The 27,918-nt window shown below is 55.5% G+C and overlaps 9 protein-coding genes across 9 annotated transcripts; 4 read left to right on the plus strand and 5 right to left on the minus strand.

The window, feature by feature from the left end:
- Positions 1-107: 107 nt before the first annotated feature.
- Positions 108-2,078, minus strand: B0T26DRAFT_230747 (kinase-like domain-containing protein). The gene is made up of 4 exons (XM_060433897.1): positions 1,086-2,078; positions 780-1,033; positions 325-699; positions 108-259 (listed from the first exon to the last, which is right to left on the minus strand). The coding sequence occupies exons 1-4, from the start codon at positions 1,902-1,904 to the stop codon at positions 232-234; spliced, it is 1,476 nt and encodes a 491-aa protein (XP_060298662.1). The 5' UTR covers positions 1,905-2,078; the 3' UTR covers positions 108-231.
- A 1,591-nt stretch (positions 2,079-3,669) lies between these two features.
- Positions 3,670-4,342, plus strand: B0T26DRAFT_230814 (uncharacterized protein). The gene has a single exon (XM_060433898.1). It carries the CDS (start codon positions 3,800-3,802, stop codon positions 4,211-4,213), a length of 414 nt encoding a protein of 137 aa, XP_060298663.1. The 5' UTR covers positions 3,670-3,799; the 3' UTR covers positions 4,214-4,342.
- Positions 4,343-4,470: 128 nt separating this feature from the next.
- Positions 4,471-5,612, minus strand: B0T26DRAFT_739866 (concanavalin A-like lectin/glucanase domain-containing protein; the record flags this gene model as incomplete). Its single annotated transcript, XM_060443773.1, has 4 exons — positions 4,471-5,227; positions 5,283-5,353; positions 5,427-5,450; positions 5,517-5,612. 4 exons carry the CDS (start codon positions 5,610-5,612, stop codon positions 4,471-4,473), a joined length of 948 nt encoding a protein of 315 aa, XP_060298664.1.
- A 616-nt stretch (positions 5,613-6,228) lies between these two features.
- B0T26DRAFT_618779 (Tim10/DDP family zinc finger-domain-containing protein) lies at positions 6,229-6,535 on the plus strand (the record flags this gene model as incomplete). Its single annotated transcript, XM_060436030.1, has 2 exons — positions 6,229-6,312; positions 6,374-6,535. Coding segments are annotated over 2 exons (246 nt in total), but the record flags the coding sequence as incomplete, so codon positions are not given.
- A 401-nt stretch (positions 6,536-6,936) lies between these two features.
- B0T26DRAFT_739868 (coiled-coil domain-containing protein 55-domain containing protein) lies at positions 6,937-8,325 on the minus strand (the record flags this gene model as incomplete). The annotated part of the gene is made up of 2 exons (XM_060443774.1): positions 6,937-8,115; positions 8,200-8,325. 2 exons carry the CDS (start codon positions 8,323-8,325, stop codon positions 6,937-6,939), a joined length of 1,305 nt encoding a protein of 434 aa, XP_060298666.1.
- Positions 8,326-8,713: 388 nt separating this feature from the next.
- B0T26DRAFT_641296 (uncharacterized protein) lies at positions 8,714-10,483 on the minus strand (the record flags this gene model as incomplete). Its single annotated transcript, XM_060437319.1, has 1 exon — positions 8,714-10,483. The coding sequence occupies one exon, from the start codon at positions 10,481-10,483 to the stop codon at positions 8,714-8,716; it is 1,770 nt and encodes a 589-aa protein (XP_060298667.1).
- A 1,022-nt stretch (positions 10,484-11,505) lies between these two features.
- B0T26DRAFT_739870 (rab-GTPase-TBC domain-containing protein) lies at positions 11,506-13,953 on the plus strand (the record flags this gene model as incomplete). Its single annotated transcript, XM_060443775.1, has 4 exons — positions 11,506-11,528; positions 11,602-12,387; positions 12,446-12,588; positions 12,647-13,953. 4 exons carry the CDS (start codon positions 11,506-11,508, stop codon positions 13,951-13,953), a joined length of 2,259 nt encoding a protein of 752 aa, XP_060298668.1.
- Positions 13,954-14,925: 972 nt separating this feature from the next.
- On the minus strand, positions 14,926-18,837 carry B0T26DRAFT_750109 (uncharacterized protein; the record flags this gene model as incomplete). The annotated part of the gene is made up of 5 exons (XM_060445184.1): positions 14,926-15,191; positions 15,257-16,937; positions 16,999-18,430; positions 18,522-18,702; positions 18,804-18,837. 5 exons carry the CDS (start codon positions 18,835-18,837, stop codon positions 14,926-14,928), a joined length of 3,594 nt encoding a protein of 1,197 aa, XP_060298669.1.
- Positions 18,838-24,446: 5,609 nt separating this feature from the next.
- On the plus strand, positions 24,447-26,576 carry B0T26DRAFT_640712 (uncharacterized protein; the record flags this gene model as incomplete). Its single annotated transcript, XM_060437257.1, has 1 exon — positions 24,447-26,576. One exon carries the CDS (start codon positions 24,447-24,449, stop codon positions 26,574-26,576), a length of 2,130 nt encoding a protein of 709 aa, XP_060298670.1.
- Between the last annotated feature and the right edge of the window lie 1,342 nt (positions 26,577-27,918).

Below are 27,918 nucleotides of genomic sequence, written 5' to 3' on the forward strand. Positions count from 1 at the left end.
AATTCTAGGAGTAGCTGGCCCCCAGTCAGCGCGAAAAGGCAGTTTGGGGGTGAGCAGACGGTGCCGCCAAGCCAGACCAGCCCGCGTCTTTTGCCACGCCAAACGGAACTGCCCTCCTGTTTGCCTCATTCCGGAGCCAGCTCAAAGACACTATGGTTACTTGGGACTCCACCCTCACTCGGCTGTTAGGACACATGCAGCCAACCGCACCCGAGGCGGGAGGCTGCGCGCTCAGAAGTCGAGGAACAGATAGCCGTATCTAGGAGCGCGTTTAGCAGACAAATTTCGCGACACCGGAAGCACACAGGTTGGCTCGAAACTCACTCGTCATGCCCTGATTGCCCATATCGCTCTGATTCTTCTGGGTATCTGTCGAATTGGCTTGCATCGCCCGCCCCGGCCTTGACCGGTGGAGTATATGGGGCGTCAATGTCTTTCCTCGCAAGTCGATCCCACGCCACCTCGGAAAACCACCGGTGGCTCTTTATGTCTTGCGAACCCCCGTACAGATTCCCCAGCCTCTTGGTCAGGTCGGCTGTGATCAGCCGCTCAAGCAGGTCCTGCGCGTCCGGGTTGACGTACGCCGGATACTTGACCTTACCTCGAAGGATATTTTCGTAGATTTTCATCGGGGATCCGCCGTCCCAAAAGGGCGTGTAGCCACAGAGCATCTCGTATATCAAGATGCCCAACGACCACCTGTCGGCAACCCGTGTCAGCATTGTGCGTATATATACAGGCGTAGCTACAGGACAGATGACGCCTCTAGGCTCTCTTACCAGTCTACCGACTTGTTGTAGCCCTTGTTGGAGACGACCTCGGGGGCCAAGTAGTCCGGGGTGCCACATAGCGTCCATGTCTTGTCCAGCACCTTCTTGGCAAAGCCAAAATCGGTAATCTTCAAATGCCCATGGCGGTCAAGGAGCAGGTTCTCGGGCTTTAGGTCCCTATAGATTATGTTCCGCAAGTGGAGGTACTCGAGGGCAAGCGTTACCTCGGCGGCGTAGAACTTGGCCACCGGATTCGGAAAGCGCTGTAGATTGTGTCAAGATAAGAGGGCCAACAGCCAGATAGGGGCCTCTTACCCCGGACTTTCTTAATAGCGAGAAGAGCTCGCCGCCCTCGACAAAGTCCATCACCATGTAGAGGTTCCTCGCATCCTGGAACGTGCCCCATAGCGTAATCAGGAACGGATGCTTGACCTCGCCCAGCATCCTCCGCTCGTCGTTGGTGTGCTCGACTTGCTTCATCTTGACCACCTGTGCCTTCTTCAGCACCTTGACGGCGTAGAACCGCGAATTATGCTTGGACTGAACCAGATGGACCCTGCCAAAGCTGCCCGTCCCCAGCGTCCTTAGCATTTCGAAGTCGGTGAGCGAGTACTTCCCTTTGGTCACTCTGATCTGGTCTTGGGCTGCGGGCGCCTGCGCGCCTTGCTGTTGCTGCTGTGCTGCAGCCATGGTCGACGGTTGTTGTTGGGTACCGGGTACCCCGCTGTTGGTCGGGGGTGGGATGTATCTTAACCCTAATTGTTGCTGCTGCTGATAAGGTGAGGAGCCATCATTCTGGGGAGGGTTGATGAGGTTCGATATGTACGGGAGGTTCTGCGGCTTCGTCCCCGGCGAGGGTGTGTTCTGGGGCGACAGAAAGGGTTGCTGGGATGGGAGAGAATTCATTGGTTGCTGCTTCTCGGCGGCGTCGGTCTGTGTGTCTTGCTTGCTGGCCGGGCCGGACTGAAGAGCCGGTTGGGGCACACTGGTATGGGGAGGGGCCAAGGGGATGATGCTCTGATCGAAGCTCCTGGCCGCGGTAGGCGTGACTGGGCTCGTCGGGTTGCTGGGCGGCGAGGGGTCCGGATTGGCCTCCTTTGTCCGCTTCTTCTTGAGGAACCCCAAGCTAGGCATCAAGTATACTTTGGGTTGGAAGCCTTGATTGTCTAATTGGACAACCGCGACCAAGGATAGGGTCGGGGACGGCGGCTACCGGGGAAGGCTGCACGACAATCAATGGCAGGTAGCGGCAGGCCAATTAGCAGGTGCCGTGCAGGCGGAGGTACGAGGTGGACAGCCGTGGGGAAGGGCGACGGTACAGCACGCGCAGGGAGGCACGGAAGATAAGTAAGGTAAGGCAGTGGAGGTGCTGTCGCTTTGATGGGACGGTACGGTAGGGAAGGTACTGGACGGTACCGCGGTGCGGTGCGGTGCGGGAGTCTACAGTACAGCAGTACAGGCTGCTGCAGAGTCTCGGCGTCGTCACCGCTGCCAAAAGGCTAAACGGACCGACAAATTGTGCGAGGAGCCCCGGAAAGTTGACAGGCCGTAGACGTGGTGGTAGCGATACCGGGCAGGTAGGATAGGGATGTAGGTGACGGACAGCTGGAGAGGCGGAGAAGTCGTCCAGCTTCGGTCGTTGACGCGCGATGAATAGCAAGGAGTAGAGGGCGGGCAGGGGGGCAGGGGGGCAGGGGGCAGGGGGGGAGGTCGGTATGGAAGGTTAGGTAGGCAGGGCAGGCAGTAGTGTCGTGCGGCACAAGCTCCCGCAAAAGCAACTGAATGGTTCAGCGTTTTACAGCGTGCGGGTGTATCCGTACATACCACAACTACAAAGAAACCAAGAGAGAGCACTTTGTGTGTACGTGCTTGTGCTTCTGGCCAGGGTGATGTCTGTGTCTGTGAGAGGGAAGGAGAGTCGCGTCGAGTGATAATAATTGCAATTGAAGCCACGGCACTGGGGACCGGACTCGAAACTGCGAGTGGCGCTGATGTTCACAGGAAGACGACCGAAGGGCGAGGACGAGGACGAGGACGCAGGACCGGGAGGAGGTATCGATGTACACGGAAGCTACGTTCAAACAGAGGATAAGGTAGATCGGGATAAAACACCTGGGAAAGATATCTAGATATAAGGCAGCCAGGCAATTGAGTTTTAGAGAGCGGGACTTAAGTCAGCCCCTGTTCCCTTAGCCTGGGTGGTTCCTTCTGACATTGCGCCGCGATTCGCTTGCTTTTAGGTATCTAGGTTGCTTGGCTGAAAGGTCAAGCAGGAGCAGGAGCAGGAGCATCACGCCGCTTTGTGCTGGCCCTCTCCATCTTTAGTAGTTCTCCCGTTTCGTCTTTCCATGCTGTTTGGTCTAGCATACGGCAGCCAAGGGGCAGGTCCGGAATGACACGAGGCAGCACTCGAATCAATTGGACCGCGCCGGGCGGGCTTGGAGAGAAAACGCCCCCCATGCTAGATGTTGGCGCTCGACTGAGTTCAAGCTCCCCTCCAAGGTTTGGCAATTGGACGGTTGAAGGTGGGCTGTCGTGGGCCAGAGGAGGGGCTGGCGTCCGCTCCACGGCGGGGTCTTTCACGCCAGCAAGGATTGGCCTGCTGCTGGCGCATCACATCGTCATTGCGTGCATGTCCAATCAGCTCGTCTTGCCAGGTGTGGGGTTTTTCTGGGAAGTCTGGGGCACCCCTCGATCGTCAGTGTCCAAGATAGGAGGGGGGGCTTGCGATTAGCCCGTCATGATAGGCGTCAAGACATTACATACTAGTAAGTCTGAGAAGTTTAGAATTGAAGCTCAGCAGAGCAACGCCATACGACAGGGTTCCGGAATTTTGAAATGTCTCGACGTCAAGACCTACGCCGTCTCCCTGCGCCTCTTCGCTACCGTAATCCGTACTTAAAGTACGAAACACAGCGACACGCAATTAGTACTGACTGAGCCCGCGTAACATCATCCTTGAGGCTGCGTATCCGGGAGAGAGTCAATTCAAACGTCTGAATTACCCTAATTACCATCTCTAGTACTCAATGTCTAGCCCTCTTTCATCTCTTTGCCGTGGTATTTTTAGCACTTTTTGTCCGAGCAAGCCGAGACATTGCTTTTATTGTCTGTCACGAGCAAGCCTTTTCGGACTGTCTGTTAGAAAACGTCTGCCCACAAATTTGCAGATCCCGACCGACTCGGAAGTTGCTTCAGGTCCAAGACAGCGCCACTGGCACCTTCACGATAAAGAAGACATATATCATAACGCTTTATTTTGTGGTTGGTACATGAGTAAGGAAACGAGGAAAATGAACATCCATAGGCCATCTCACCTTGTAACGAGCGGGGTGGGTAAGTCCGGTCCTAAGCTCGCTGATCGGTATGACAGAAAGACAGGTAGACTACCAAACAAGAAAAAACAAAGGGAAACATTTCCACGCCTTCCCGTGCCATGCTAAAAGAGTAAAAAAGAAAAATAGTTAATATGTACGATTGTTGTTTTCGCTCCTTTTCCCCCACCGGCGGAGGAACGCCTGCTTATCCCATCTCGTCATTGGCTGAATGGACTCGCATTGAAACCTCGAACCCATTTCTGACCATAACCCCGCCGTTTTTGCTTCAGCCGTTTTCGATCCAGCTGTTTTCGATGTAGCCGTTTTCGATTCAGCTGTTTTCGATCTAGCCGTTTTCGAACCAGCCGTTTTCGCTCATTCCTCTAGAACCGGTGGCTCCGCTTGTTGTTGGCTCTCCAGGCTGTGTAGCCAGCATAACCGCCGCCGACGGCCAGGAAGAAGAGCAACGTCTTGAACAAGAACCAGGACCAGCTGCCGCCCTCCCGGGAAGCCGACTTCCTTCCCCTGCCACTTCCAGGGGTAGGCCGGCTGGTGGGCTGGGACGTGTACAGGTTCTTGGCGTTGATGGAGATGATGTCGTGGTTGTCGCTCAGCTCGCCCGTCTCAGCGCTGAAGCCGAGGTAGGCGACCTGTGGGATGGCCGGCGGCTCGTTGGTCTCGAAGCACAGCGACCACTCGCCCTCGGTCTTGTACTGCAGCTCCAGCTTGAGGTACTTGTCCTGGAAGTACGTCAGACGGAACTTGGTGGGCACACTGGCGTGCCGGATGCCCCTGGCCGAGCAGCCGGCGAACTCGGTCTCCTTGCCGTCCGTGTCCTTGTCGTATGTTGTCTTGCCGTCTCCGACCATGGCCACGACGTAGGGGAACACCACTCCGGGTCGGTTGTTTTTGTACGTGTCGAAGAAGATGCCCAGGCCCTCGAACTTGTCCGCGTTGCCAAACACGGGTCCTTGCTTCCCGCGCTCCTTGGTGAGCCACATGGCGAAGCCGTCGCCATACAGCTGGTTCTTTCCGTGAATCTTGAACTCGACCTCAATCTCCCAGTTCGTCGCAGTCAGCGGCACCCGCGAGTATAGCCACCCACTCTGCGACGGGTGATCGGTAGTCAAGCGGATATATCTGCGGATTGTCAGAGCCAAGTTCAGAGGAGCCGAGGTAATGGGGTGGTATTTACTGGTCCGTCCGGACAATTGTGTCGCCTCCAAAGTCATACCACCGGCTTTGCATGTCCGAGTCGAGGTACGGCTAAGTCCCGGTACCACAGTCAGTCCTCAAGCAATCTGTCAAGCGAGTTAAGGGGGGTCGGCTCGTCTCGTACCTGTACGAGGGTATGTGTCCTCAGCTGCAAGATAGTCGTTAGCAAGGCCATGCCAAAGAGTAACGAGAGGCGCGCCTGGTTCCATCATACCCCTATGCTCTTGACGGTTCCATCCTCCTCTGCCTGGGCGGCACCCCAAGCTCGCGTGGCCAGCCACAGGGCCGACAGGGTCGACTTCACCAACATGGCTCCCCAAGAGCGTCGCGCGCGGGTGCCTAGGCTTCGTAAGGGGTCGGAGAGAAGAAGGATCGAGATGTTCTTTCGGAAGGCACCCTCAAAGTGCTAGCGAGAGAGTGTATAAGAAAAAGTAACGAAAGAAAAGACAATAAAAAAAGGCCGATGGCGAGATATCTGGGTGGTCGTGTGTGGCGGTCTAATTCGGCCGCTGTGATGCTGGACAATGTTGGTTGCAACCGCTTTAGCTGGCCTTTTCGCCAGAGGTGGAACCCTGGTCCGGTTGCTTGCCTGCTGAAAAGTCCGGGGTTGACTGCGCTGGGCCAGGGGTTGGGGGGGAGAAAAGCTACCCCTGTTAGTTTTTCGTTCCCAGGGCAGGGAGGGTGGTTGCGTTGCTTGAACTAGCCCAAAAGAAACTCCACATAAGCTCCAGCCCCAGTCCTGCGCCACACCTTCAACTTCAGTTTGAAGTTCCCAGTCTTTTTTTCGTCCTTTCCGGCCTGTGATCCACGAACGGTTTCAAGCAGCATCCAGACCAGCACAGCACGAATTGCACCGAAACCCGCCTCTGCTCGCATACCCAACAATTATTCCCGCGAACCCTCCCCCCAACAAGCCCAAGACAGCAATGGATTCGGACTCGGTAAAAAAGGCCGTCATCCGGCAGATCCTGACGGAGTCGGACATGGCCAACGCGCGGCAGCTCATCGACGTATGTACATACCTACAACAACATACCTATATTATACCTAAAATTTTAAACCCCTTGTTAGAAAATCGACCAAAACTGCTTCGAGAAGTGCGTGCCGAAACCGGGCAGCTCGCTGTCGAGCGGCGAGAAGACGTGCGTCACGCAATGCATGGACAAGTACATGGCGGCCTGGAACGCCGTCAACGCGACATATATGAAGAAGCTGCAAGAAGCGGTCGGCCACAGCACATGATTTTTACACATTCCACAAAAAAAAACAAGAAGAAAAACAGAGAGCGAAGGAGCAAAGGTCCCCCAAAACGCCCGCACATGTATATATATAGGCCAGCGGCGGGTAGTAGATTTGGGGGGTATGAGTAGTTCTGGCGCGCCTTGTACGATATGGACAAATAGACGATAGACGCGGGGGACGTAGGGAGTCGTTGCGGTGCGGTGCGTTCGTTGAAAGGGGGTCCTGTGTACAAAACAATATACACTATTCACAACACCACCCCAGGGTCTTGGCATAGCCGGTGGAAAGACGGCTCGGAAGTCAAATTCAAGGTAACTGGGGGTATATTGGTTCCTTTTTCCATGTTCATAAGTAGTAAAAACAAAGTTGGTAGCACAGTCTGCGCGTAGGGGTTATGGCACGTCGGCGAGCCCGTTCTTCTTTGCCTCCTCGGCGGCCCTCTTGCGCGCGAGGTAGCGCTCCTTTGCGCTCGAGATGTCCGATTCCGTCTTGCGGCTCTTGGCCGACAGCTCGACCTTTGCCTGTTCCTCCTCCTCCTCTTCGCGCGACCGCTTCAGCGTCTCCTCGAGCTGCGCCTCGAGCATGCGCGTCTGCCGCTCGCGCATGGCCTGCTTGCCGCCGCCGACAAAGATGCCACGCGTCGGGCCGCTGCTGCCGATGCCGGCCCCCGCGCCTCCGCGCCCGGCTGCCGCCGCTGCCGCTTTCTTGGCCTTGTCTTTTTCGAGCTCCGTCTTCTTCTTGGGCGCCACATTGAGCCCGCCCTTGAGCAGCTGCCGCATGTCGACCACCTCGCCGTCGCCGTTGAGGATGATGCTGCCGCCCATGGCGTTGATCTCGCGCGCGCGCTGCGTCGCCGATTTCTCCTTGTCCGGGTCGTCTTCTTCGCCCTTCTTCTCGGCGGCGGCGTCGGCGCCACCGGCCTTAAGCTCCTCTACCGCCTTGATCTTGGCGGCGTGTTCCTCCTCGCCGCGATCCAGCATCTGCTTGTAGAAGTCGGCCATGCCCCGGTTCTTGTTCTTCTTGGCCTCGGCCTCCTCGCGGAGCTTCTCCTCGGCCTCGAGGCGCCGGTTTTCCTCCTGCTGCTTCTTGTACGCCTCGGTCACGAACTTCTCCTTGTCGGCAAACGCGTCGCCCTCGGCCTCGCGCTCCCGCTTCAGCCGCTTCTCCTCGGCGATCAGCCGGTCGCGCTCGCGGACCTCGGCTGCCTTCTGCAGCGCGTCAAAGTACCGCGGCCGCTTCTCCCCCGCCGCGCCCTCCGCGTCCTCGTCGTCCTTCTTCTTCTTCGCCGGCAGCTTGAGCGAGTCGTACACGCCGTCGTAGTCGTAGATGGACGGGTCGGCGCCTTCGGCCGCCTCGGCGTACCTGCGCGACTCGAGCGCGCTCGACAGGTCGCCAAACTGCGTCACAGCGCCCGCCGCGAGTTTCGACTTTGTTCCGAGGGGAGGCGGCGGCGCGATGTGGTTGGGGAATTTCTTCTTTTTCCTGCTTCCCTTTGCGTCATCGCTGTCTTCGTCTGCGGCGTCACCGCCGCCCGCCCCCGTTGAAGCGCCTATCGTGTCAAACCCGCTAATCTCTGACACAGGCACCACCACTGCCCCCGCTGTCCCTGTCGCGGCTTTTATCTTTGCCTTGTTGGACTGCAAGCGGCCGAAGACCCCGTTGTTTTCCGGCGCATTTCCGTCATCGTCGTCATCGCCCCCAAATGTCGCCGGTTTCCGTCGCGGCGGCGGAGGTTTTGACGGCGCGCTCTTTTTTAGCCCAAAAGAGAATAGCTTGCTCATTGCAGCTGTGGGTGCTAGATCGGTCCAAGAGTCGTAAGGGCCGCGATAAACTCGTTGAAGGGTGCTGTTGGGTTTGCGCGCCAGACAGTCCAACTTTTGAAGATCAATGGTTTCGGGGATGGCCCGCCGCACCAGCTACACGTCGATGACTGCCGTATGAGCACGGATATCCGTAACGCTTATTCTTATAGGCCGTGCGATAAGGCTTCCGGCAGGCAAGTGAAAGCCAACAACCCTAACCCTTGAACCTCCCCTTTTCCTCCCAACAAGTTCAGTCCGTAGTCTACAAGCTCTATCAGATCTCAGACTGAATAGTTCTTGAGTTACATTACACTTATTTGAGTTGCATTACACCTAGTTACGAACTACTATAATCTCTAGCCATATATCAACGCTGCCTCAGCTTGGCTTCATGTTCAACCCAAAAGTTCCTGCAAGCCCTATGGCCCCAAAACTCGACCCACCACTCGCCAAACGAGTCTTCGACGTCAAAGTCGACCTTTGGGATTCTCTCGTCTCTTTTCAGGCCGCAGATGACGCATGGCTTTGGCGCCGTGGGCACCATGGTCGCCGTATGGGTTGGGAGGCTGACGCTGAGCTCGGGAACCTTTAGCGGCGGTCCGCCGTCTTTCATGGCGGCATTCGCAGCGGCGACGGCAGAGCGTAGGCGTCCCACTTGACTTTTCCATATGTCGATGACATCGGCGGCCTCGCGGTCCTCGCGGGTTGACTGCGTCTTGTCGATGCCGGCAAGCTTCATACCGCCCTTGCCCCCGGCAGCTGAGATAGCCATGCCTTGCATCAAGAACTTGTCCCGGTGCCAGCGCAGTTTGCGGCCAGCAACGACGCGCGCGGCGACCGTGGCGAGCGCAAGATAGCCGCGCAGAAAGGTTACGGTAACGGTGTCAGAGAGCACACGCTCTTTCGTCTGGGCTGACACTGCACGAATTGGTTTGAGAAGCGACGTTGTGGCGAGATCAAGTAACTGTGGGAAAATGGAGAGTAATATTGAAGGTGGAGGCACGTTGGTTGGTGGTGGGCGGCTGGGTTGGTCCGGGGACGAAGTCACACCGACAGCCTTTGAATTGGCTTGCCCGAGCTCACCCTGGTTCGAACTCGGGGCTGTAAACCCATTTGCGTGTTTGGGATCGGGGGTTCCCGGAAGGTCTTCAAAATCTGCCCATTCATTGTCGAATCCGTCTTCGCCGACAGTTGGCCAGGCTGTGACTGGGGTAGGCGATCCCTTTTTCGCCTCTGTTGGAAACTCGGGCGGCTGTGGCGTCTTGACCTTGAGCTCCGTGACAGGAGAGGGTTTCCGGTTCTTGAAGGACCCATAGGGGGATTTTGGTGCTTGAGGATAAGCGGTAGAATTCCCAGACAGGCTCAAGCTGGACAAGAGAAGTCCCGGAGACTGCTTTCTTGTCTGTGCTGCACTTTGGGCCGGGAGGGTATCAAGGGACAGGAGGTCGGGAATGAGTTTTGATGATGCGGCGGGTTTAGGAGCGGCAGCGGCAGCTTCAAAGTCGCCAAAATCATTCTCTCCGTCCTCGTCGGGGTCAAAGTCGTCGGCATCAAATAGGACGTTTGGGTCACGCTTGGGCACGCTTTTTTGCGAGACAGGCCGCTCCCAGGATGGCCGCTCCTGCCACGGCTCCAGGGTAGAGGTGTTCGAGCCTACGTCAACAAGCTTGTTGGACATTATATCAATCGTAGACGCTCTGGTGATGCGGTTGCGTGGCGGGTCCGTCTGGGGGCTCGGGACAGCCGCTGGAATTTCAAAGTCGCCCCATGTGTCGTCGTCGTCATATTCTGATTTAGTAGGTTCCGGTTCTTGAGCCAAGAACGAAGAAAAACCTTGTGTTCCAGTGAGAGCGCCAAAGTCCCCCCAGGACCCAACGTTTTGCGGTTGGTTACTTTGCGCCGGCAACCACGGGTTTGCTTGGGTGGCCTGGTTTGAGTTCTGAGACTGGAATGACGGCCATTGCGAAGCTTGCCGGTTATTAGACTGCAACTGGGGGCTGGCGAGGCTCGATGTCAAAAAAGAGAATGGGCCGTTTTCAGGCGCGGCCGAGACACTACCGGGTTTAGCAGTCTGGTTTTGTTGCGCGTTGGAGCTCGGAGCCGGAGCCTCAAAAGCGGCAAATAAATCGGCGGACATGATGTCGGCTTCGGTGAATTCAGGGGCTTCAGGGGTTTTGCGACTCAAGTATCCAAGAGAAGCGCCTGCAAGGCAGAGGCATGGCGATCAAGGGCCCGATAGTGAAGGAACACGCGGGCTATCGTTCGGAAACGTAGATGCTCCAGTGTTGCGTGGCTCCTTAGTTATGTTTTGTCCTCGTGCACGCGATGATGGCGGGCCCTCTTTAGCTTTCAGGGACTGCCTAGTTCCCGATGTTCGCGACTGGAGAGCTACCAAGGCGTTCAGTGGTCGAGGAGACGAGCTAAACGTGTGAGTCAGGCCTGCTCATGCGCTTGGCAGCCAGTCTGTCCTCGTCGCCGATTGCCGATGGCCTTTGGGGCTGCGAGTTGTACGGGTTTCATGGAAGTTCAAGGCTGGCCGACGACGTTGGGCCGACAACACAGTGAAAGCTGGAACCAGGCTCCGTGGAAGACGGGATAGCACCTCACGGCTGGCTGCCAAACAATCGTGCCAGGAACGGGACGGAGCCAGGGTGTTACGGGGCAGGCGTGTTGAAGATCCATGCTCCCCAGTGGCGGGATTGGGCGACGGGCGACGAGAAATGGACAGTTCCAGCCTTCCCCCACTTGGCTGCAGTCACGGAGTGCAAGTGCAGCCCGCGAGTGCAGCAACTGGGAATGCAACTACCACTCATCCCGCTACAGCTATCGGTGTGCTGCGCAGCTGCACTTCGTCTCCGTAGCGTAGCGTACCTTCCCACTCCGTAATACGGGAGCAGTTCAGAGCTTGCATAAGTAAGGTATTATCCCCACCTAGGTCACCTCAAGCTGAACGACATGTCATTGCCGACAACCCTGATTTAAGGTCAATAACTACCTCACCTCCATTACGGAACAGCGGACTGAACCAAATTTGTCGCATTTAAACCTGGAACCTGGAACCTAAGACCCGAACTCGGAAGGCACAACAGGGGACTTTTCCTCGTCCGTCTCACTTATTTATTCATGAATATCGAGGATGCCACGGCGCGGGCTGTCATGATGAGGTCTTATGCTGAAGCAAAGTAAGTGAAGCCAACCTAAGCCGAAGCCCCAAGACAAGCATGCCGAACTCACATAGAACCACCTCATCGCCAGGTCGAGATGGGCTGAGACTTTGAGGCACGGCCCCGGCATCGCCGACCTCCAGCGCGCCGTCGGGTCGAATGGCGACGCTAGCCCATGCCTGTCGGGCTGCCGCTCTGTTTGCTGGAAGGCCTTTCTGCTCTTCCAGCACGCCCCCACCGACCAGTGGCCGCACATGCTGCGCGAGCTCCGTGGCTCGTACACGTCGGTGTCGGACCAGCACCTCAGGTTCATCCGCCACCCTAAGCAGCTGGCCGACTTGTCTTTCGACCCTCTAGCCGATGACCCCAACTCGCCATGGCACACGGTGCGCAAGGACGAGCTTGTCAGGTCCGAGATCCTGCAGGACGTTCGCAGGCTTCCCGACGAGCCCTTCTACCACCAGGATGCTATCCAGACCATGATCCTCGACATCCTATTTCTTTACTGCAAGCTGCACCCAGCCGTCGGCGGCTATCGCCAGGGCATGCATGAGCTGCTAGCCCCCATCGTCTATGTTGTCGCCCAGGACGCCATCGACTCTGCCGATGCCGCGGCCGACGAGCTCGCTGATGCCACCATGGTGGAGATGCTCGACTCGTCTTTTATCGAACATGACGCCTATGCCTTGTTCTCCACTGTTATGGCCAGTGCGAGCGACTTCTACGAAGTGGGCTCCGACACGGCATCAACCGCCCATGACAAGAACACCATTGTGGAAAAGTCAGAGTATATCCACGAAGTTGCCCTCATGAAAATCGACCAGGAGCTTGCAACTCACCTTCGCAACATTGAGGTTTTGCCCCAGATATTCTTAATGTGAGTCCAGCCAGCCACTGAAGCAATTGTTCCAGGATCTGGGCCTGACTGTAGCCAGACGCTGGATTCGCCTCCTATTCGGCAGGGAGTTCCCCTTTGACCAGCTGCTGGTTCTTTGGGACACGCTATTTGCCTTCGATCCGAATTTGGAACTAATCGACCTCATCTGCGTTGCCATGCTGCTCAGACTTCGGTGGACATGTAAGCCCGCTCGCTTGGTGCCAACCTTGCCTGGTGACAAGACTAACACGTTCGGCAGTGCTTGAAGCCGACTACTCGGTAGCTTTACAGCTCATGCTCAAGTATCCAGCCCCACGGCCCCCCAACGGTCCTCATACATTCGTCGACGATGCCATCTATCTGAAAACCCACTTCAACGCCGCTGGCGGCGTCACTTTAATATCAAAGTATACTGGCAGGAGTCTGACTGCGGCTTCCACCAGCCCGCAGCCTTCCACACCCTCGTTTCAAGCTTTTGGCAGCCTGCGCCAGCGAACGCTAGGTGCTAAGTCGCCGCTTTCTTCACCAGCAAGGCTGCTGCAACAGCCCGGCGGGGTTGAGGCTCTGTTTCAAGGCGCCGCCAAAGGCGTGCTTGAGCGAGGTGAGAAACTCGGGATCAACCAGGCAGTTCGTGACGCCATGGGCGAGATCCGGCGTAACGTTCAGGGCCTCCATGAGGCTCGAAGTTCTACCAGGGGATCCCGCATTTCGCTCGGTGAGAATCGGCCTGCAGCCCGAGAACGCTCACTCGCCGTGTCGTTAATGGAACGGAGAAATCGCCAGCTGGCAGCGATGCTAGATGAGTCGATTACAAGCCTCAAGCACGTGGCTGCCTCTAAACTGGAGGGAGAAAAGGAGAAACACATTGAAGCTGTCGAGATCGCTGCGTCCAAAGTTCAGTTCGTCAAGGCTTGCTTAGAAGACACCTCGCTCGAGCTTCCCGAGGAGGAACCGCCTTCCCTAACCGCGCTTACGATTTCGACACGCATTGACAACAAGTCGCCAACGGTTGCCCTAGACACAACGCCGGTGATAATGACTTCGTCGGCTGTCGAGGAAGCGAGATCAGCATTATCATCACCAGAATCGGAGGCTAAGACTAATGGGTTGGCTACTTTGCCGGAGGAGGAGGGCCCACAACTACAGCAAACAGTCCATGACGGCGACAAGATGGACACTGACCCTCCAGAAGAAAACGATATAACGGCTCTCAAAAACACTCTGGACGCCGTGCCTTTAACACCAGTGTCTGACGGTCAACAACACATCTCTATTGCCCCAACAGAGAGGCCCAAGGGTCCAATCCCAACTCGATCAACGCTAGCACAGTCATCATTCTCTTGGATGCTTGAGCCAGACACCACCGCATCATCCGCTCTCAAGGCATCATCTTCCCCGTCAAATCGGTCTCCTAGCAACAATAAAACGCCCCCGAAAAAGCGTCATAATCCCAGCCGGGAGCGCAACGCTTTTCTTTTTGGCGAAGTAACCTCTGGGGGGCACGACGAAATAAATATTTCGTCGGATGAGATATTCGGCCTGCAGCCGATGGGCAAGGGCAGCTGAGGCCGGAATAATACGGCCCCGCTGTGGCAAGCTATTGCAGGGGCTGTATTTTGTAAACTGGTTGGCTCGGGCTACGGACCAATCTAGCGGTTCCTATGTATATACCTAAATATCTGCTTTGCTACAAATTAGACACCTACTTAATCGGAGCTTGCCAACTAGTAAATACATGAGCCGAGACAGATGCAAAAAAATTTTACGAAATAAGAATCTCTCTTGTCTCTTGTATTTTCCAATTTTCCGGACGTCTTCATCTCTCTTCTACCTTGCCCCGTCTCTCTAATATCTCGCTCTAAGACTCGCACCGACACCCGCGCTTCGTAGAATACTAGATACCTGAAATAGGAAAAAAGGGGGGGGGGAATTGAATTGCTGAAAAGGGGCGAAATAGGTACGCCGAAAAGAAAACCTAGCTCGCCACCCCCATACGGCAGTCGTTGAAATGCAAAAATAAAAGCAGGCATCAGTCGCTTCTTCACCTCTTTTCACTTCGAGAGCACTCAATGAAAAAGTGCCACACTTCCAAGTTATCTCACCCAGTCGTCTCTGACTTTTCTCCGATGCCTTCTCTAGCTTCTTAAACTGACTGAGGCAACCAGAGGCAAGAAGCCACCACACTATTCGCGTATGTTTCTTTTTCTTCTCCTTGCTTTGGAGATAGATATATCATACATAAACATACCCGCATAGCCACCGCTGCCGACGAGGACAAGGATAAGGAAAAGGGACCAGACATGCTTCATGTAATGCGCTTATGATATAAAAAAGAATAATATATCTGCCCATCAATCTTTCTTCTTTCCATGTCTGTCTCTTTTGCCCCATGCCCAAAGCCCATGGTTTCTTCATGAATGCCGCCATAAAAACAAAGATAGAAAATTATGGTAAGAATGTTTCAGTTCCACGTCCCCCCCTAAGGCTTCTGAGCCGTACCCTTTTTTTGCCCCCTTCCCCCTTTCGTTAAAATTATGTTCATTCCATCTGGCACCATGGATGTGCCAGCACCTGCTCAATGTCGAGGCGCTGGGATACGTTGCGATCCAGCATGCGGCGGATCAGGTCGATGCTGTCGTCGCTGATTGTGTAGGGTACACGGAGGTCGCGGTCCATGATTTCGTCAATACTATAGAAGGGGTTCTCTTTGTAGATGATGGTGTAGAGGAGAATGCCGAGAGCCCACACGTCCTGCTCCTTGCCGCCGTAAGGTTTGCCCGCCAAGACTTCGGGGGCAGCATAATCTATGAGGAAGGTTAGTTAGTGCCGAAGAGAGAAGCCTAAAAAATAGATGAAAACGTTGACTCACCAATAGTGCCCACAAAAACATCAAAGGGCCCGCTCTTGATATATGCCGCGCTTCCAAAGTCGATCAACTTGATCCGGCCTTCGCCATCCAGAATTACGTTTTCGTCCTTGATGTCGCGATGGACGACTTGGGCCTTGGTGTGGAGGTGGTGAATCGCCCGTGTAACCTGCACAAAGATGCTGCGGCTCTCCTGTTCGTCCATGTTGGTCCGCAGCTCGATGTAGTCGAACAAGTCCATTCCGGGCAACCCGTGAGGCACCATCTCGATGTAGTAGTTGACCTCGTCCTCGAAGAAGTCCTCCATCTCGACAATGTTGGGGTGCCGAAACCCGTCTCTCCGCAGGTAGTCGAGAACGTGGATTTCAAGCGGCACCGTCCCCAGCCGCCTATCCCGAGTCCACGTGTCCACCAGAATACGCCGCTTTGTGACGTACTTCAACACACACCTCTTCGCGTTGTTCCGGTAGCGTGCAAGCTTGACCTGTCCATATGCGCCTTGGCCCATCTCCTCGAGAATGACAAAATCGTCAATAGTCTTCTTGTTTGATGGGTCGGTCAGCTGTTTGACTGGGGCTTGTTCCTTCTGAGCCTCAGGCGCCTTTTGGGAGCCCGTCAGCTTTAGGGCGGCGCTCTTGGCCGCTTCTTTCAGTTGCCTGGCAAGCAGAGAGGCCGCGGAACGCTCCTTTGGCGCCTCATCCGAGTCTGACTGGATCTCGAGCGGAGTGTGGGCCGGCGTCTGTCCCGGAGACGGTTGATGAAGTGGAGTGGCGGTGCCTGATAGGAGTGGTGATGAGGCGCCCATATTGGTGCGGGTGGCGTGCAAGTGTCTTGAGTAGGTAATCCAGAGGGCATATACCATCTCTGAATGTGGTGTAGTGAACCTGGTCTCGCTTCTCTCGGAAGAAGACTCGTCTTCGCTCGTCTCAATAACCACCTCGTCGAGCAAAGCGTGCTGCTTTTCGCTTTTCACAACACGCATCTGTATGTCGATTTTTAGTTCGGAGCCGTCACGATGCTTTGCTAGCAGACCCTCGGGACGTAGGAATCCTGTCGCCGCGTCCGGTCGGCCTTCTCTTAGGGCGAGGAACGCCGAGGCTTTTCTGAACGAGTGCTCGGGGATGACAATGCCGTCCACTAGGCGGATTCCGTCTTCCTCGGTGAGAATGCGGAGCACGCCGTCGAAACCGGGCACGAGACTGTTGATCGACATGCCGTTGGGGGACTCGTGACCAAAAAGTGCGCCGCAGAAGACAGAATTTGAGCTTTTTATGGTTAGGGTTTTGGTGCAAACCACAATGATACCCGCAATATGGGGAAAGCTTGATACTCGAAGCTCTGGCGTCCCCCTGACCTGCTCGACTGTGGCTGGAATATTAATTCTGTCGCAGTTGCGGCAAGTGTAATACTTTCGCTTTGCGACCTCAGCATAGTCAATCTCACCATATCGAGGGTCGATGCCCTGGCGTGGAATGCGAGGTATTAATTTGCCAACATCGCTTCCGGGCTGCAGGTCGTCGTCTCCCCAAATTGGGCCCAGGGCTCCTGAGATGGCGGCCACGGTTCCCTCTTCATCAAGAACAAGGTTGGCAACATCTTCGTGTATCTCTTCAAGAACCCAGATCAAGCCAACCCTCTTTTCCTTGACCCACAAGCTAGCGGATCCCGTGGCTCCATTTCGTTTCTGGAGCTCCATGTCAGTCGCGGCCCTGTCCGCTGCTTCCAGCTGGGAATATGCAACTTACCTGGATTGGGACTACATCTCCACAAAGCAACACGCCCCTGGATTTGTTGTTGTGGTGGTGAGACTGACCCGGCTTTGGCGGCTTTGGATCGCCGTTGTGTATAGTTGCCGGCCGCCGGGTGCTGTTTTTGGGAGTTTGCGATCTCGAATTTGGCTTACTCAAGAGCTTGGCTGTTATCCCGCCACCGCGTCCCCCAATCAGAGACGAGGGCAGCGGAACTGGGTTTGGCTGCGTAATCTCGCTTTCCGAGCCGTCGCCAGCATCTTCGGGGAACCCTTTGCGCAACTTCCGCTCCAGCCATGCCCTCCTCTCCTCTTGCACGACCTCCAAGATACCCATCTTCCTAACCTCAGCCTTTGTGACCCCAAACAGCAGGCAAGCAAGGTCGTTTGCAGCAAGGATCGTCCAAGGGGGTTTCGATTCCGTTGTGAAGATGGCTTGCGCCGCGGGTACCCATCTCGTCCCATGGCTTGACATAGAAGGATGACCCAGCGGGGCCGTCAACGGCTGGGCCATGGTGGGCGACCCAATATGCTCCTGGTGACCTGGCTCGCCTGGAAGTAGGGGCTTCGCCATAGCGTCCATGAGCTTTTGCTGCACCGAGATGTGGACCGTGTCCGTCCAAGTCCGCTTCAGAAAGCTGGGGCGCCTAGAAGACGGGGGCGAGGTTTTTGCCGTGGTCCCACTCTCGTTTGTCGGCGTCCTTGATGAGTTTTCAGATTCGGCTCCGAGGCCGGACGGTGAAAATGGGGGCCGCGGATCTGATCCGGAACCCAGATCATGTTCCCCAAATTCTTGTGTGCCGATGCTTCTCGTAGTCGCCGGAGAGATCAGCGGGGTCTCGTCAAAGAGGTCGGGGCTTGTACTCCTCGGCACAAACTGCTTGTCAAACACATTTTCACCCGACATGGTGGCCGGCCCGCTCAGTGGCCCCGTGAGAAGGGTGGAGTCGCCATTTGGGATGTTGCCGGCTCCCACGAGCTGCGCCTTGGCCAGCAAATCCAGCATGTTCTGCATCTCGACGTCCCCAGTGACGCGCGCTTGGGCGCTAGCCATTGCCGCACTCGATGCGACCGACCATCCCATCCGGTCCTTCATAAACTCAATCGACCGCTTGAGGACGTTCTGGCGACTGTGCAGGAGGTCTTCGGACTGGTGAGCAAAAGAGAAGGAATGGAGAGATTCGGACGGGAATCGACTGAGATCTTCGGTGAAGGTAGGCGAGCCTGGGCCGGGAGATATCGGCGCCATCATGAGGCCTGGCGGCTCCGTCATCATGGTGAGGGACGATGACCTCGTCAACGCCCCGAGGGATGGCGTGCGGCTTGACGGCGATGGGAGCGTGGGAGCGCGCGCTGGGTTGTGCTGCTGGCGTATGCGCCTCAGCCCGGAAAGGCCTAGGCCATGGTCGTGATCCGTCACGAGCATGCTCCTGAAGTTAACATGTCAGCACTATCTATCTGGCGGTTTGCCCATTCTGGGGCCAAGACGGCAGCCATACCCCTCCAGGCAGCCAGGCTTACCTTGAGAGATTGTCATATTCGGCGGCGGCGGCGCCAGCATCAAACGAGAAGCGGATGCGAGCCTTCTCCGAATTGTCACCTATAACACCGAGGTTTGACGTGCTCTTGTTCTTAGGGATCTGCAGAGGCGGTGCAAGCGCAGTTCGGCGGTCCTCGGCTCCATCGTGTCTTGTATCGTCGCCTGTTGCCCAGCGCCATACTCTGTCAGCATGTAGTTCGCGTCACAAAGCACTACCAGAAGCTGCAAGAGGCGGGGCCGAAAGCAGCCGCGGCAGCACCCACCATTCTCCAGATTCCCACCATAGATTCCGAGCATAATTGGGCGGGAGCAGTGTCCGGCCAGACTAAAAAGAGGCGTCGGAAAAGATGCGGTTTGCCGGCCAGGGAAGCCAGGTGACAACGGCCTATCCGTGAACCGGCGGGGCTGCGAGGTGCAGTGACCTTCACCCTCCTGCTCGGTATATTTGGTTAATTATCAAGCAATGGAGGGGTATTGCGTGTGCAGATGACCGAGGGGGCTGATGGACTAGCTACTACGAGCTCGAATTGGAGGAACGGCCTGCCCGTCGGCGATTGACGATGGGGGCCGAGTCGTCGCCCGGAGGAAGCCCGGATGGCAAGAGCTGCTTGTTGTGTCGAGCTGCAGTGAGTCGACTCGTCGATAAGCGCCCGAGCGGTCGGTTCGCCGGCTTCGAGATAGAACGGCGGATGTGGGCAGCCAGAAACCGGCAAGCCGCAGCGGAGTGTTTTTGTCAGTCCCAGGTTCGCAACTCGGTTGTGGCACGTCGGTTTCCACACTCTTGGTCGAGTTTTGCTTTGCTTTGATTCACTTCGCGCTGGGCGGCAGCGGCTCCGCTGACGATCTCGGATGGGATGATCTGGTATGAGAGCGCAGGTGTTGTCGTCAAGTTCCCCGCTTCGGATCTGGGCCTCAAGTCGATGCTGAGAAATCGAGAATGCTGTCGTCGGGGTTGCGCCGAGCTAGATCAAATCAATCCGAGAGCGCTGTAGTGGTTTGGCCCGCCGAGTCCGCCGTGTGAAGCGAGGTCCTAACCCTTCCATGGATGCAGGGCATGACGAGCAGGCGAACAGTGGAGGATGGGGCATGATGCGGAGCCCCAGGTCCCTAGTGTTGGCCACTAGCTGCGGAAGCACGGTTTAGGCGCACAGTGTCCGAACTTGGCCCTGTCCCGTGCCAAAACAGCCAAAGATCCGGCAGGGCGGGCAGTGGCCAGGGCTGCTGGGGCTGCTGGGGCTACCTTACAGCAATGGAACGCACCTCATCAACGGAACCTCAGTCCTCAGTCAGTCCTCAGTCAGTCCTCAGTCCGAATTATCGGGTTTACAGTCTACCTTAATTAATTAACCGAGTTAAGACAAACCAGACGGCGAGCAGTTTCACAACATCACGCTCGAAAGACACCAGCCCAAGTTTTCATCTCAGTCGAGTTCTTCAACATTGCCAATCAATTCCATTCAGCCAGAGCATGAAACACAAGCAATCAGACAGCTTGTGCACATCCTAAGTTCATTTGTTATTTCTGATGACTTGAAATATCCCGCTCCGACTTAGCTCAGCATTCCCAGCAAGTCCTAGGTTATGTTGGGGATGCGGCATTGCCGGCAGGAGCTCCAAGTCTGGTGACAGCCTTGAAGCCACGTACATATAGGATACCTTACCTGCTCTGGGAACGGAAGCCAGCCTACACCTCCACCGCGGAAATACATGTTAGCTTGGTACGTTGCATACTATTAGTATCTTCCAGGGAAATCTCGCTAATCACTAACTTTACCACCTTCCCACGCTAACATGTATTACCCCAGAGGAGGTGTAGAGAGTCCCGTGAATCCATCCCATTACGTTTAGGTAAGATAATTCGGCGAACACGGAGGAAATGCAAAACCCTTAGAGAACGCAAAACCCTTGGTTCAATACAAGTTCCCTCTTTCATTCCTTCCGTCACAGATTGAGGTGAGGCCCCATTCGACCAGACACGTGTGGCCTTTGAGAGTGCGGTGGTTAGTTATGCGGTCCGCAACACATGGAGGTCCGTCGTTTGGGGGGCAGGCTTGGTTGTCAGAACCTAAACAGGGAGGTGCCAACTCCTTCGCACGGCCCGCTCTTCACTCGCGGCCTCTGCAAGCCAAGCCTCTCGACCTTCAGATGACAGGCTTCACTTTGGCGGCCGCAAAAAAATAAAAGCTGGCAACTCTTGAGAAGCTCCGCGCCATTCACGATGGCAGTTGCTGGTGTTTTGCCCTTGGCCTCACATCAAAACTGCATCTCTGACGAGGTCATCGTGCAGCTTCCTCACGCCCTGCCTGACGATCATTGCCGGCAGTCAGTCAATCAATCCGTCTTCGGCCGCACGAGATACTATGTATTTATCAACACTACCATCCTCCGCAGCTTGCCCTCCCTCCATTGCGACTTACAACCCCCGCAACGCCACTACCGTGTGCATGCGTCCAACTGCCCAACCCCACATCGGCCGACACTCGTCGCTGCTGAATAAATGATGCAGATAGCTGAGATGCCAAGGTTATTCTAGAAGGGTGAGGTCCAAGTTTGGGTTTTGTCTGGAGCTTGGGCCGACGATTGCATCCATCCTCTCCATGCATTGCGGGCAAGCTCGGTAAAGGTCAAGAATCTAGGGACGGGCCCATCTTCACATGCCTCCCTTCCGTTGTGGTCAGTTCCCTTGTGAGGGCACATACGGATAAGGCAAGGCATGTTTTTTACTGCACCGACTTTGCGAAGACTAGCGCTGAACGTGACAGTTGCCTCCAAGAAAAAAGCGCCGCCCTGCAACCCGTTTCAAGGAAGTGAGACAGTCTATCACACGTCCATGTCATAGCTTCGCATCTCAGCACCCGGTGATAAGATTTGATCACTCAGCCAGATTTTAGAGGATGTAGTCCCATGGGGGACGCTTTGCAAAGGTAAAGTATGAAGTATACCTAAGTAGCTATTTCTCTGTTGTTCACGGTCAGGGCTCGACACATTCCCGGCAACGGTCCGAGCCCACTATACGCCGTTAGGTCTGCGGTGACCCTTTTATTCCTGCAAGTCAAACTCGGCTTATTGTCGGTCGAGCGGTAAGAGGCAAGAGGTAAACAGCCGGCATGCATGGCGATAGGTGCCGACGGAAATCAACGGCAGTACGGATATTACCAAGCTTCTCGACCGGGCCCCGTCCGGGGGTCGGCTCAAGTGCCGGTCGGTCGGGTTTGAAACTGGGCGGCTGCCATGCGGCATTTTAAGCCACGCACATTTCCCAAAATATCGCTAGGCCGGCGGGTCTCTCTCTCGGGGGCTGGTCACCAATATGGCGAAGCTAAAGACCTAGAAAAGGCCGGTTTAACGCCTCCGGTCCCATTTAACCCATACGGAGGTGGATTTTCATGCCCTTCAGCCACCCGACCCGTGTCTCGTGGTCATATCCTTTATTCAAGAAAATGATCACTAGAAAGGGGGGTCAGTTGAGAGAGGCTCTGAGCTAGTCAGGTCAGCAGACCTCAACTTGTCTTCACCTGGGTCTCCGTCTGGAAGGACAAAACTTGGCCTACCTTGTTCACCGCCCCAGTTTACAAAGGAACTACTCGACAACTTGGTTGCTTCCCTTATCAGCATCACGACATGGGGAATCCCAGGGGAGCACCGCAGATCCAAGATCAAGCCTTGGATCACTTCTTTCCTGCCGACCTCTTCACGGCTCTCCCGACACTTTCTGGAGAGTTCCCGCAAGTGGCTGCAGCAAAGGGTAACACAACGGCTGCCTCTGTTGACACGCTGCGGCATCGGCTGGCTGAACTGGGCGAACCGGAGCCTTCTGCTCGGCGGATACCGAGTATCTCATTAGAAGATGTCCTCACGCAGGGTCCTGTCGCTTCCCATCTCGCCATCAGCCATCTTGTCATCCACAGCACCAAAGGTCCAGCAAGTCAAGCGATAAAAGACCAGGGGCCTCGACTTTGGTTCCAGTCATGGGCAATTGCCCCCCTCCCCACCAACCGGCGACTTGGGGGGGAGGGGCACACTTTTGGCGGGGTCGAGGGGGCAAGGGTTCCGCTCAGAGATAGGAATTCCGAACATCTTCCGCTTTTCCCACCCCTTCTTCCGATTTTGTTTGCTTTGTTGGGTAGGTTGGTGTGATAACTAGCAAGATTGTATTTTTGTTTCGCGTCTGGTGACTGTCAGCCTATCCGGCACATACTTGTTTTCAGCACAACACATCCGTGAGCATGTTAGCCACGGCGCAGACAAAATATTATCGCTCTCTCCTTCGGAGGGGGAGCATGATGCCTGACCCTGGCCATTCTCGATAAGATAGCAGCCCTTTGGTGGCTTCAGGGTGTCTGACTTTGGGCGGGACAAGACTCAGTTGGGTAACCACCAAGCTCAGGCCAGCCAATGGCTTGCCACCATTTACCTCGATTGCATGTCACGAACGGCAGGATAGATGGCCAACGGTGCCACGGAGGCTGATCAGATGCGGAATAGCTGTGGAAGCTGAGCGATCGATTCAGGTGGGATGTGTGTGGGTTTTTTGCGCTATTGACATGTTGAAGTCTGGCCTAGCAGCCAGCCATCTGCATCCCCGCAGCCTACCCTTCCGAAAGCGAAGAAGCTAGGCGCGGCACCTATGCAGATGATAGAAGGTCCTTTGCAAATCGCAACGGCCGACCTCCCCATTAGGTTCCGTGATCTCGTCTGTTCAGCCAGACGGGCAGACCGTTATTTTCAAAGAACAGGCGCAAATGTCGTGATAGATACACACTTCTTGGCGGGTGGTGTGCCCGTACCTTGGCAGCATTGTTTGTTTCCAGGTTTAGATTCCCGGCCCGACAGACGTGCCGTGCGTGTGCGTTGAGAAAATGCACTTCTAAAGCCTTGCAAAGGGGGGGTGAGGGTGCGTGGCTGCTCGGTTGCGGGTGTGCTATTTAGTTAAATACAAAATGGCAGCCACTTGAGTTTTTTTTCTGTAAGCCGGCTTACATACGTTCAGCTCGGGGAACTCTGCTTCAGTTTCTCCTTACAGCTGCTTTTCAATGGGCCAGGCCCTGACTTTCCTCGTATCCGTTTCTTAGTTATGCTATCTTCGCTCGCTCCTTCCTTCTTTCTCGAACAAGTGCCAGAAACCACATCGGCCCTCAGGTTCTCAAGTTCATACCCCGTATCTCGGTTGCTTTGGCTCTCGGGAACCAAGGAAAACGGCGGCAATTCCTTTGGTGATCGACGGCCCTCGAGCCTGTTTCTCGCAGGCCTCGGTCCCTCCTCCAAAGTGTAGCCGATAGCCAACCTTAATATCTCACCAAGCTCCTCGCTGTCATCTACAGTCAGCACGGCCAAGTGCAGCACTGAGCCACACAGAGCGGCAAGACCACCACGGCCTCGGCAGCTCCATACCTTCGGCACCGACGTCTACACGCCTACCTTGCTCTACACTCCCGGGAAGGCAAACCAACTGATTCGAGCGCTTTCATGTTTCGTTGCTGCTCCTGCCTGATGGCGCTCTAGATTGGAAGGAAGAAGCTGGCAGGGTCTACAGCTTGGTGGTTGGGGTCCCCTTTCTTTGTCTAGCCCCGTCTGGTTATCCAGGTCGTGTCCCTTTCTTCCCCACGGGTGCACCCAGGGCGAGCCGGGCGAACAAGGTTCTTTTCTCCACCCACCCCACCATTTATCACCGCCTTACACCTCAAGGAGTGGGAGTCAAGACCATTGACCGGACAGCGCCACCGCCCTGTCGCCATCCCGGGCCGCAATTGGCGGCGCGGAATACGGACCAAGTGCCAGCCCATTCTTTAAGTGCTGCATTCCCGTCAGGATCCATCTCGGACTGTTTGTCTTGTCCTTCTCGCCAGTTTCTTCGTGACCGTCGTTCGTTTCGTTCCCAAATCCACAAGCTAAATTAGACCGCCGCCATGGCCGATCCCGACAGAACCGACGCTTTCCCCAACCTGCCGCCGCCAAGCCCCGATATCCATGACGGCGTGTTGACGGGCAATGGAACCAATGGCAACGGCAATGTTGCCGAAACACCGTCCAAGAAGGGAGGAAGGGAGAGAATACTGCGTCGCCTCCAGCGCATCTCATCGTCCCCGACCCTAGCGCAGCTGGGTCGCCCCAGGGCTGCAAGCAGCCCCTACCGCATCGCCGGCAGCTTGTCGTGTGTTAGTCTGGCCTCATCGGGTGCCTCTCCGTTCGGCCAGCCGAGCACCAGCAGCTCCTACTTCTCGCAAGCCTCGACGGCAGACTCGTCAAGCGCTCCGACGTCGATACCAGGCAGTCCGGTCCCCAGGTCTCCGGGGTACGATGGTATCGAATCTGTGCTAGCTATTCGAAAAGTCGAAATTGCATCCCCCCCTTCCACCACTATTTCCCTGCCCGCCGAGGTCAAGAGGAAGACGAAATCGTTCAACCTGTGGGCTAGCATGCCCCATGAAATCAAGATATATGTGCTCTCCTTTCTTCGGCCCAAGGAGCTTGTGCGGGCATCGCGAGTCTCCCAGGACTTTTACAAAATGTGCTTTGATGGACAGTTGTGGACTTGTTTCGATGCCTCCGAATTCTACAAAGAGATTCCTGCCGAATCTCTCGCCAAGATTATCGTAAAGGCCGGGCCGTTCGTGAAAGATCTCAACCTAAGGGGCTGTGTTCAGGTGGAGCACTACAAGCGGGCAGAAGTCGTCGTGAAGGCATGCAGGAATCTGATCAACGCCACCCTGGAAGGCTGCCGGAACTTCCAAAGAACGACCCTACACAGCTTGCTCAGGTCCAACGAGAAACTCACTAACCTGAATCTCACTGGCCTGACAGCAGTCACCAACGCGACTTGCAAGATTATTGCCCAGTCTTGCCCACAGCTGGAGATGTTCAATGTTTCGTGGTGCAAACATATGGACGCCCGAGGCATCAAGTCCGTGGTCCAGGGTTGTCGCAAGTTAAGAGACGTCAGGGCTGGGGAGATTAGGGGCTTTGACAACCGCGACGTTGCCGAAGCACTTTTTGTGACCAACAGATTGGAGCGGCTCGTCCTCGCAGGGTGCGAGGACTTGAGCGATGCCGCACTGGAGATGATGATGCTGGGGCCGGATCCCGAATTCGACATACTAAGCGGCCATCCGCTGGTCCCTCCACGAAAGCTCCGCCATCTCGATCTATCTCGATGTTCGCGACTCACAAGCCACGGCGTGAAGTCACTCGGCTATGTACTGCCTGACCTTGAGGGTCTGCAGTTGACCGGCGTTACCACCCTTACCGAAGACGCCCTTGAGCCGATTCTAGCGTCGACTCCGCACCTTGCTCTCCTCGAGCTCGAGGATCTTGCCGAGCTTACCAACACACTCCTCTCAGAGCACCTTGCAAAGGCTCCTTGCGCGCCTAAGCTGGAGCATCTCAGCATCAGCTACTGCGAAAGTCTAGGCGACCCGGGCATGCTGCCTGTCATACGCAACTGCACTCGCCTGAAGAGCGTCTTTATGGACAATACACGTATCAGCGACCTTGTGCTAGCCGAAGCTGCCGCCATGGTTCGCAAGCGCGCAACGCCCGGTCGCCAGCGTAGCGCCCTTCCAATAATTGGTCTGAGCCTCGTTGTATACGACTGTTCAAACGTCACGTGGACCGGCATCAGGGAGGTCCTCAGTCGGAATACCGAAATAGCGAAACCGAAGCCTCCCGCCGACGCCGAAGACCATGACGATTCCGGAACTGAAGCCGTTGTGCACCTGGCGACACCGGCGGCCCCGGTGACCCCGGCGCTACCGGCCGAGATCATTGGCCTCAAGTGCTTCTACGGGTGGCAGATGACTGTCGACGAACACACTAAGCGAGTACTTCGTGGTGACATCCAAGCTGCCAGCCGCCTGGAGCGCAAGTGGGCAGACTACATGCAGGCAAACGAAGAGGCGGGCCTCGCTGGCGGAGGCGGGAGGAGGAGGAGAAGGAGAGCTCGGGAGGCGCAGCAAGTTCATGCGGACGAGGAAGAGGGTGGCTTTGGTATTGCCCCTGGTAGGAGGAGAGCCCGAACTGCAGCTTGCGTGGTGATGTGATTTTTTTACCAGTTTACAGGTGGATGGTGTATGGTGCATGGGCATTTTTATGAGATGGGAGCATGGTATGGCAGGTTGCCAGAGAGGGTTGGCTGTTTCAAAGGTTTTTTAGAGCGGGGGGGGGATCCATAGTCTGCATATCTCTCCGTCTTGGTTTTCTTCTCTTTTTTTTTTTTTTCCTTTGCAGGCTTTGTTCATGTGAGGTATTGTAAGTAGACAGCTTGGCCGCGGAAGGCGTGTTCGGAGGTGTTTACTTCATCGTTGCCAGAGGGTGTTTCACTAAGGAACGGGTAGAAATTGCCGGTACAAGTCTCCCTGGTTTCGTTTATTTCGAGTTTGTTATCCAGCTGGTTATGTTGGTACCGACGCCGTCAACTTTTCTAGATTTCTTTTAGAGTGTGGGTTTCCTTTTTCCAGCCAGATCGCTGTGGCGTTGTCGTTCTTCTTCCTCTTGAATCATACACGCATATACCAGAGATAAGAGGGGGGGTTTTTTTCTCTTTTTTTCTTGCAAAGCTCACTTGCTGGTGTTATTCTGGCGAGTTTCTTTTTCTCTGTTTTCTCTATTTTCTTCCGCCATCTTTATTTGCTTTCTATTTTGATCATCACCATTCTTCATCATACAAGGTTGACCATCTCTTTATCATCGTCTTTCCCTTCCTATAACTCGCATCGAGGGCGTTGCCACGGGCCCGAGTAACATTGTGGCCAGGCAGGGGAGAGCAGAGGGAAATGCATTTGCAATGTCCAACTTAGCAGCTCCAACTATGTGTCGTTTTCTGCGACTACCAGGTTACTCCTTACATGAGAGAGGTTTTCAGAGCGCGATTGTAGCTAAGCAATAAATCGGAATTCCATAAATACTCAGAAACTCCCTTACCTACCCGACTGTCCTGAGGTACTTTGCGACATCAAAGTCTCTTTCTCGACGGGCTGCCATTTATGACCAAAACATGTATGTACGCCGGATAGGCAATGCATACGCGCTCCTTTTGTGGTTTACCTTATTTCGGATATAGGTACTCCGTAGGTAGTAGGTAGACATCTCACGATAGGTAAGAAAATAATGGTTATGACAGCTGCAGGAAGTTGCCATCACATGACACAGGCTCAGTGGCTAAGGTAAGTACCTAAGATGGGGGGATCAGACCGGATGGGGTTGTGATGAGAAGATGCGTGCTACTGCTGAAGTTGAGTGGCCAGAGAGACGGGGGGTGGTCGGCACTCGCATTAGCGAAGCGCGGCTACTGCAGAGGAAACCGGCGCCGCGTGGTTGCGCCGCCTGCCCCCCCGCTTCGCGTGCGCTTTGGGTGTGGGCCAATCCAAATGTGTCTCGAGAGGC

This window comes from Lasiosphaeria miniovina (assembly GCF_030549165.1).
Source record: "Lasiosphaeria miniovina strain SMH2392-1A chromosome Unknown B0T26scaffold_3, whole genome shotgun sequence".
In the NCBI taxonomy this organism is placed as follows: domain Eukaryota; kingdom Fungi; phylum Ascomycota; class Sordariomycetes; order Sordariales; family Lasiosphaeriaceae; genus Lasiosphaeria; species Lasiosphaeria miniovina.

Excerpts from the sequence above, each read along its gene's own strand:
- B0T26DRAFT_230747 (XM_060433897.1), bottom strand. The coding sequence starts at position 1,904 with ATGCCTAGCTTGGGGTTCCTCAAGAAGAAGCGGACAAAGGAGGCCAAT. Across the intron at positions 1,034-1,085 it reads CGCTATTAAGAAAGTCCGGG|CGCTTTCCGAATCCGGTGGC; the intron begins GTAAGAGGCCCC and ends CACAATCTACAG. Across the intron at positions 260-324 it reads GGGCAATCAGGGCATGACGA|ATACGGCTATCTGTTCCTCG; the intron begins GTGAGTTTCGAG and ends ACGCGCTCCTAG.
- B0T26DRAFT_230814 (XM_060433898.1), top strand. The coding sequence starts at position 3,800 with ATGTCTAGCCCTCTTTCATCTCTTTGCCGTGGTATTTTTAGCACTTTT.